Here is an 8,914-nt window from a genome sequence, read left to right on the forward strand (position 1 = left end):
ACCTCTGGACCTAGACTGCTTAAACCTGGATTCAATTTTGATTTAGATAGTAAAAAATACATTAAACAGTTTCTGATTTGTGAAACCTTTACCTGATTTGTGAAAATGTGAAATGGTATCATAAAAGCGTAAAACGTGATAAAAATCATCCTAAATTTAATAAAGGTCATTTTTTTTCTATACTTTTAGAAGATGACAGCGCCGTGACCTTGGAGGAGGTGTTCACGTTAGCTGCAGGTGTGCCACGTGTTCCTCCTGCTGGTATGAGTCCTCTGCTTCACTTCCCATCTTCAACATCAAGATTACTGTTTTAAAAACCAGTAACACCGGGGCTACAAATGACCCTGTCTGTCTCCCAGGTTTGATTTTCAAAAGTGTGTGAATGAACCAAAAGTCCTCCTGTCTGACTGGTCCACAGCACAGGAACCGTTTGTAAAGTTCTCTACTTTCTAATGTGGATTAAAAATAAGAAGACGCATGCTCACACAATATTTTCAGAGTTTATTGATTATCCCGTGTGTTTACAGCAGGAGACAGAAAGGATATAAAAATGGTTTTCCAGGCTTTGTTTTGTTTTTCAAACTGTCCATGTGTGAGCAGTGAGTCCACACCAACAAAACTGACCTCCTCCAGCGGATCTGGGCAAATGTTCTCACTTCTTCTGAAAAAATCCCATAATAGAAGCTTGTTTTCCTCCTTTGTTGGAGTTGGCCGGAGCTTTTTTCTGAATTTTCTTGTCGTCCTCTTTGCTCCCCGGGTTTGGTTTGGCCTTAAACGGCGCCGTCTGAGCCGCTTTGGGGGCTTGGAAATCCTCCTCGGATTCAGAGTACGATTCACTCTCAAAGCCTTTTTCTGTGACTGTAAAAAAAAAGAAAAAATATTCAGTAAAAAAATCTATGGCGTTTAAAAGGTTTAAAACTGTGTTTGTCATTTTTAATGAACCTTAAAATCATTTAGACAATACAAATGAAGAATTTACTTTGAGGACTCATATCTGAGCTTTGGAAAAGAAAACTTTCACCTTTGAACTATGAAGACAATAAAAGATGATGGAAAAAAAATGTGTGTTGAATTTGCAAAGAATTATAAAGTCATATTTCTGAGGAAACTGTGATTATAATAGTAATAATGATTGCTTTTTCATACCCATACACCCATCAGCGTCCAGATATGTGCGAGACTTCAGGACCCGTCTCCTCTTCCTCACCTTCGCCCCAGAGTGACCCTGCAATATAAAGGTTCATTTATATGAACCTAAGCAACTCATCATTTGAATTTTAAACTAAGAAGTCACTCACATTTGACGGCTGAACAGTTTCCGTTTCTTTTTTAGGACTTCTCTCTCTAGTTAGAGTCTCTTGGGGCTGTGGGGAATCCGGAACGACTGTAAATAAAACAGAAACAGAAACAGAGCCCAGGTTTTAGAAAAAAATTAACTAGAAGTTTATACAAGGTGCTATTTTCTTAAAGGACCTAAACATTCAAAGAGCAAATAAATGACACCTGAAATGGATAAACAGACACCAAAATGAAGTTACATTGATCAGCTGAGATCACAACTCGACTGACTGGAGGAGTTTTTCCAGAACAGGTTAAAAAGTCTCAGATTTGAAAGAGTTGAGAAAACCTGTCAGTTTTTAACTTTCACTGAAATTCAAAGGAGTATTTTGGCCATGAAAGACAAAAAAACATACATGAGAATAAACTCATAAAAGTATGAGAAAAGAAGGAATATTCACAAAAATAGGGTTGTAAAATTATGAAGAAAAGAAAAAGGAAAACGGCAGACCTTGGTTGTGTAAGCCTGAATCCACATTACGTGACTAAATGCAGACGTTCATGGTGATGCCATAAGGCTTAAACATTGGTATCTAGGTGCCACAATCCGCTTGGACCTCTGCAAACACTGCCACAGCCAAATCCACTCCTTTTGGGTCAGAATCTTTCAGGGTCCTGGAAATTCTTTTCAATATCCTTCTAATAAAACAATATTGACTGGACTTAACATTTCCTTATTTGTGAAACCAAAAGTGGTAGTACCCACTTACGTAATATTAGCACTTTTCCTCATTATTTCACGATTACTATTGTAAAATTGCACATTTTTCCCATAATTTCACAACTTTATTCTCATAAATGTTATCTCTCCGTTTTAACAATAAACTGAAAAGAGAAAAATGTCAGTTTTCTCTGACAAACTGAGAATCTTCATTTAATTATTCCTCATTTCTCAGCATAAACTGATCAATCAAAAGAGCATTAAAAGACCTTCTTCATCACTGCTGTCTGGTTCTGGTTTCTTAATCCTCCGCCTCTTCTTCTTGTCCATCTTGTCCTCTTCACTGTCTTCGTCTTCCGCTCTCTTGGTTTTGCTGTGGAGGGAATAAGGCAGCACATTCCCATCAAGCAAAAGGAAAAGCTGGAGTGTTTTTTGCAGGTCAGGGGTAAACACACCTTCTGGGGTCTTTTTGGGTCTGCACTGCTGCACCGTCAAACTTTTCACAGGGTTGAGGACTTTTACGCTGCGGCGGCGGCGGCGGCTCAGATGTGGAAGACGTCTGATCTGCTTCCTCCTTCACGGCTTTGACTGATTTTTCTGTCGAAATGAAGAACCTTTAGTCTAAAAATGCCATTTCCTGTGTGAACATGAGCAGCGTTTGGTGAACCTCAACTTGAGGTAAAGACTAAGAAGATTTAAATGCAAGATATGGAATTTTCTGATGTCGACACACTAAACGGAAGCTGGAAATAGGATTTGGTTAGTAATAAACTGTATTGATGATGGAACTGACTTGCTGTTTGACTCCCAAAGAAGTTCATCATTGGATTGGCTTTTGCAGCTGGCTTGTTTTTAGCAGTATCCACCTACAAAACACAATAATCATAGGTGCCAGAAGCAACACAGAAAACAGGAACACACTAAATAAAGCATGGCACAAATTCATGATAAATAAAACAAAAAACACTTTTGTCCTCCCGTAAAATGGAGGCTTTTCTGTTAGTTTTATATCCATAGCACCCATTTAGGCAAACAGCTCCATGAAGTTTTACAAGAATCAGCAAAAGTCCATTTTTGGATTTACTAGGCTGTTATCCGCGCCCACATTCCTCATATGTTCATGTATTTATATGGTTAGTTTGCTTGAGCCAACGAGTCATATATTGAATTTTCCCAATATTCTGGTAAAGAATGTGTGAGAAACGGAGGAACAACCCTTTTGTGAAGTCGCCAAGCGGACGCCGTTAGCAGCTTTCAGGTGATGCTCAACACAACAAAATCCCTGTTTGTAGCCGCCACAAATGGGAGAGGGGTTTTAAATCCAAGATGGCGGGCTCTTATCGAGGTCAAAGTTCGACTAAACTTTGGTTGGGGTTATAGACTTCAGACGGTGGCCTGGATGTGAAATTTTGTTGGGGAAAACTGCTCGAACTAAAGTTTTTTTTCCTTTATTGTGCAAAAATGTCAAAAATTCACACATAGCCACAAAACAAGCTGTAGGTCCTATGGCCATCCCATAATCATTTCTAAACTTTCTCTGGATCTCCCCGATACGTGTGTCTTGGTTTTGTTAGATGATTTTGAAATATAACGTTTTCAGCCCTTTAAGACATTTGGGTCTGATTCATTTCTTTGACAGTTTCTCCTGTTGTGATTTTTTTTAAATGTGGGTCGTTCACCGCGTCCAAAACGTATTTTCAGCGAGTTTTGGGAGAATTTTATTTTGGAGAGTTTAGGTGGGGGGGGACATTTTTGCTGCGGGGCAGAATAAGAAGAAGAAGCTGCAGCAGCCTACCACTGCTGGCTCATCTTTCTGCTCAGGTTTGACTTCTTCGCTTGTATTCTGACTCTTCACTGCAGATTTCTTTGAAAACATTCCCATGATGCCTTTTGGCGGTCTGGGGTGGGCCTTGGAAGCGGGGTTGGTTTCTCTGTTGGTCCCAGAGTTTCCAGGCTCAGACTGAGGAGGGTTGTGTGCTTTCAACGCCTGCTGCCGCTCCAGGGAAGACACGGGCACGGCGCCGGAACACTGAATGGCGCTGTACCTGCAGGAGCAGGAAGAGAGGAAGGCAGCGGTCACCACCTGCTAGATCTGCAGCTTTCTGTCCACGCATCACCAAAATCCTTCGTACTTGCTGCAGTTCTTTAGATGGTCTTTCACGGCGTCATAGTCGACGGAGTAAAGGGGTCCGCTGTCTTTCAGCAGAGCTTTCTGTACGCTGTAGACATGAACGCTGACTATCAGGCTCATCTTTGATTTGAAATCTGCAAAAGAAAGCATCAAGTATTTTAGCCCAACTGTGCCAGAAAAACAAGCATTAATGAAAATTTGGACTCCAAAAATGTTATTTTCTTTGCCGTTTCGTAAAAATGATCATGAAAAGAAACTTCAGTTTGACGGCGCTACGGAAAGCATCAACACACCTTCCAACTGATCTTCTCTCACAATCGACACTTTGTGACACTGGAAAGGAGGACATTTCAAACATGAATTGAATCAGACAGAGCTGTCAAAGCGTCCTGGACAGAAGCTGTCCCAGTTACTCACAGTTTGACCGTTGTCAACAAACTTCCCGGTTACCAGGTAGGTTGCATGCAGCTGAGGTGAGCTCTCCTTCCTCTTGTGCTCCAAGTAATGATAAAGCATTCTGCAAAGTTAGCAATTTACACATTTTATTAGGATTAAAACGAATGTTTTCTTTTTCAGGTCATAAATAATTATATTTTAAAAAATCTATTTCTGCTTTGTTGTTTTTATAGAAAGAAGTTAAACCTTTTCTCTTTAAATCTGTTTACACAACACCTTTTTTAAAGAGTAATTTTAGTTTTTATTTCCTTTAACAGAGTCATGGTAAAAAGGTAATTTCCCCTTTGTGGGATCAATAAAGTTTTATTCAATTCTATTCAATCTTAAAGAAAATGCAAATTCTTAGGCAGGTGATAGTAACATTTTAAAAATATACTAAAATTGGACATATAATGTTTAGCAGCTTTGTTTGACTTGGACTGAAGGTCATTTACTTTTACAGAGACCATTTTAAGAGTCTTTAAAAAACACTCCGTTCTTCTTTTCCTTTTTATTTTAATTTAGATTAAATCTGAATGTAATAACCACTCGAAGTGAAGCTGGGTCACTTACTGCTTTGCTGTGTTTACATGGACTCCAAGTGTCAGACTCAACGATTTATAGGTAACCTGGAAAACAGATCAGTGATTATCAATCAGGTTGATCCTGTCACACTAATTCTTTACACAAACATTCTGGGCTTTATATACGATGACAAACATAAAACATATTAATTATCAGCCTCTTTTAGTCAAAGTTTTTTTCAAACTAAGAAACCGACAATCTAATCAACTGTAGAAGCATTTTTTTCTGCAGTTTAGTAAAACTACATTTCAATGGCTGAATTATTAATAACCTCAACAAATACATGAGTTGGAGTAGAAAACAGAGCTCGTCTTCTTTCTAGATAAAGCAAATATAATTCAACGCATGATGAGTGTTTTTAAAAACAAGGTAAACAATTCGGCACTTCGAGGCTTGTGGGAAGCTAAACTACAAACATCACAGCAACAAAAACCCAATCTGACATTGTACTTACTATTTTGTTGTGATCGTTCACAAATTCGTCAATATTATCCAAGTACAACTCATCCATTTTCTTTGTTTCAGTGTAAAGGTGTTCCTGATCTAATTTGACTGCGCGGGAAGGCGCTTTATTTACTTCCTTTCTGGTGTCACGTTCATGCACCTGCTTCCGTTGTCATGGATGGCGCGGCTGCCCTCTAGCGGTTGGGAGAGGTATTACCGCGTGTAGTTCACTTTGACTTGAACTGATTGAGCGCAAAATGCTAATGAAATGTTAATTTATTGTCACGAAACACCAATTTGTGCACACAAAACACTAAGCTGTGGCCACAACTTTTTTATTTGAGGGAACAATATATATATATATATATATATATATATATATATATATATATATATATATATATATATATATATATATATATATATATATATATATATATATATATATATATATAATATCATGTCAAGGGCTCTGTAATTTTCTATTGACAAACAAGTATAGCGTTTCATCTCTGCCATAAAGTGAAAGGGCGTAAAGACAACTGAGCGCAACGGCGCTCAAAGTGAAGTGGGTATGAGGGCCGATCTTTCTCCTGCTGATGTTGGAGAGAGATAATGAACCCTAACGCTTTTTTTTAACTGCAAAAATCTCAATCCCAATCACCCAATCAGGATTTCAAATCTGAATAATAGAATTGTATAAATGTTTTGATTATTCTTTCACATATGTTTGGTCACCGAAAACGATTGATTGAACAAAATTCTGAAAGGAATCCTGACAATCACAGCTGCAGCAACAACAGAAGACATTGTTTTAAGCGTGTAGAGGCCTAAAAAAATGATGATTCATTTAGCATTTTAGACACACACACTGCACACTGAATGTTAGCAGCACACACAAAGCAAGCACACACCAATCACAGAGGGACCCCGGAGTGGGGGGGCTCTACTGCTTGGCAGCAGTGGGGCCCTCCACACTGGAGACCTCCTATTTTGCCTGCAGCACACACACCCACCATACATCGGTGGGGTCTGGGAGGGGCGGCCGGCCTTCACCCGCCTGGTCCTCTCAGGGCGGCCAGGCTTGTGGGGATCCTGTCGGCTGCAGTGGTGGTCGGGCGTGCGAGCTTGGGGGTCGATCGGACCAGAAGGGGTTACTGCGTGGCGACGGAGGGTGGGGGACATCCAGGAGATTGTGAGCAAGTGTGGGAGAGTGCATGGCTCACCGGGATCCTCTGGGGCCCTCCCCATTGCAGAGTGGGGAGGGCATTAGGGGGGGTTTTGGGAGGAGGGGTCGGATAATATGGCGGGTGAGGAGGGTTGTAGAGGGTAGAGCAGTGGGGGGGTGGGGGGGCGGGGTTGGAGTTGTGGGTGCGCGGTGATCTCTGGGTTGCTTGGGTCGGGTGCAGGGGCTGGCTTGCTGAGACGGGGCTCCGGCTGGGTGGTGGGCGGATCATGGTTTCTCGGGGGCCTGGCCTCGTCTGTGGCCTGTGTCTCGGTGTCCGGCGCCCGGTGGCCCCCATGGCTTCCCCCTGGTACGGCCAAGCACGCCTGTCCTGTGGCCTGGGGGCCCAGACGCCGGGTTCGCCTATGCCTCTCGGCACTAGGGCTCCCTCTGCGCCTGGATGGGTGGGTGGGCAGTCCCCCCCCCCCCCCCCCCCCCCCCCCCCCCCCCCCCCCCCGGGCTGCTTGGGTCCTGTCGCCTGGGGCGCTTCCGGCCTGGGTGTTCCCGGCCTGGGGATCCCCCCCCCCCTCTCCTGGTCTGGCTGGTCAGGCTGGGGAGGATTTGGTTCCCCTTATGATCACAGGGTTCACTTCAGCAGCATGCTTGTATCTCCACCCCAACGTGCACGTGCACACTGCTCCCTGTCTGCTTCATCCCTCCTCCTAAACCACAGTGTATTGATGGACAGATGTCTTCCACTCATCTTCGTGTCAGATTTTCACCTTTGGTGTAATATTTGTCTTTCCATCAGATCTGGTATAATTGTTACAGCTTAAAATAATAACTTATTCAAATCAGTGCTTGTATCCCCCAGTTTCTCCACCTCCTTTCCTTTTATTCTCTTCCAACCCCCCCCCCCCCCCCCCATTCTTCCCCTCTCCCTCCCCGCACACTAAATGTAACAAATAAATATAAAATAATAAAAAGCAAAAAGGGTTTATACAAATTTTCACTCTGGTTTTTAGAAGTTATTTGACTTCTTTTTGTGATAGTAAAACCTGTCCAACACAAAAGGCCTTCAGCTCTAATCTGCTTGCTCAGCTGTTGGACAGAACAAGTTAAAGAAAAAACAAAACAAAACAAAAAAATACAGTTACGAAACAAAAACACACGTGTTGGGGATATCCCAAGAAAGTTTTGAAATCATAATGGGACGGCCACACGACTTACGGCTTGGCGGCCATTTTGTGGCGATCTCTGATAATTGGCTAATTTTGTGTTTTTCCATGATATGGCAAAACGACACTTTTGTTTGTGCGATTTTCACAAAATTGCACACACTTGCTGCCAGCTCCAGTCTTCAAACATCACAGAAGTGTTGTTAACCTTTGACCTTGGGAAAAGGCTGCCATCTTGCATTTTTAAAAAAAAGCCCCTTTAGCGCCACATACAAACGAAAACTCGTCCTTGAGATTTTTTACGATTGTCTCGTAACTTCTCAGGCATCCATGGCAAAGTACCGTGGACAAAATGTTGGAATTAGAAGTTGTAGATTTAAACGGTGTGCGCGTGGTGAGCTAGCAAAAGTGGCGCACTGTTATGACTTATGTTTTTCAATGGAATACTGTGAAATTTGAATATATGCATCCAAGGCTGGAATTGAGCATATTGAAAAACACTGGATATGGACATATAAGGAATGTGGGCGTGGTTACCAAAAAAACCCTCAGTTGCTAAGGACAACAAAAAGTTGACCCTTTTCCAATTCGTTTGAAACTGACGTCAATCTGTTCGTCATCCAGAGGCGACCAAAACATAAGATGGATGCTATGGAGATAAAATCAACAGAAAAGCCGCCATTTTGAAAAAAGAGGGTTTATTATCAACTTATGACGTATTGCACTCACCAATGGAGCAATGGGTTTTCGGAGTCAGTTGATGATGCTGATCGCTAAGCACTTTTAGCCATGTTAGCAAAACTAGCATAGTTAGCATAATAGCATCTTAAAAAATGTGTTTTTCTGAAAGAGTTGATGATGCTGATCGCTATGCTAGCACTTTTAACCACATTAGCATAGTTAGCATAATTAGCATTTTAAGTAATGCGTTTTTCTAAGAGTTGATGATACTTATCGCAATGGTAGCAACATTAGCT

General features: G+C 41.6%; 1 protein-coding gene across 2 annotated transcripts; it reads right to left on the reverse strand.

Annotated features, from left to right (window-relative positions):
- Positions 1-481: 481 nt before the first annotated feature.
- On the reverse strand, positions 482-5,760 carry pold3 (DNA polymerase delta 3, accessory subunit). 2 transcript variants are annotated; one of them, XM_020710650.2, is made up of 12 exons: positions 5,605-5,760; positions 5,139-5,194; positions 4,548-4,647; positions 4,424-4,463; positions 4,132-4,264; positions 3,795-4,044; positions 2,793-2,865; positions 2,455-2,596; positions 2,269-2,372; positions 1,299-1,384; positions 1,147-1,207; positions 482-858 (listed from the first exon to the last, which is right to left on the reverse strand). In XM_020710650.2, exons 1-12 carry the CDS (start codon positions 5,659-5,661, stop codon positions 653-655), a joined length of 1,308 nt encoding a protein of 435 aa, XP_020566309.1. In that variant the 5' UTR covers positions 5,662-5,760; the 3' UTR covers positions 482-652. The 2 variants fall into 2 exon arrangements, with proteins under 2 accessions (XP_020566309.1, XP_004078607.1); XM_004078559.4 differs by having other exon boundaries at positions 1,147-1,225.
- Between the last annotated feature and the right edge of the window lie 3,154 nt (positions 5,761-8,914).

This window comes from Oryzias latipes, chromosome 17, assembly GCF_002234675.1.
Source record: "Oryzias latipes chromosome 17, ASM223467v1".
Classification (NCBI taxonomy): Eukaryota; Metazoa; Chordata; class Actinopteri; order Beloniformes; family Adrianichthyidae; genus Oryzias; species Oryzias latipes.

What these genes read in the sequence shown, in the direction of transcription:
- pold3 (XM_004078559.4), bottom strand. Translation starts at nt 5,661, where the DNA reads ATGGATGAGTTGTACTTGGATAATATTGACGAATTTGTGAACGATCAC. An exon ending in TTGTTGACAACGGTCAAACT is followed by an intron (nt 4,464 to 4,547) that starts GTGAGTAACTGG and finishes CCTCCTTTCCAG; the next exon opens with TGTCACAAAGTGTCGATTGT. An exon ending in ACCCAAAAAGACCCCAGAAG is followed by an intron (nt 2,373 to 2,454) that starts GTGTGTTTACCC and finishes TTCCCTCCACAG; the next exon opens with CAAAACCAAGAGAGCGGAAG.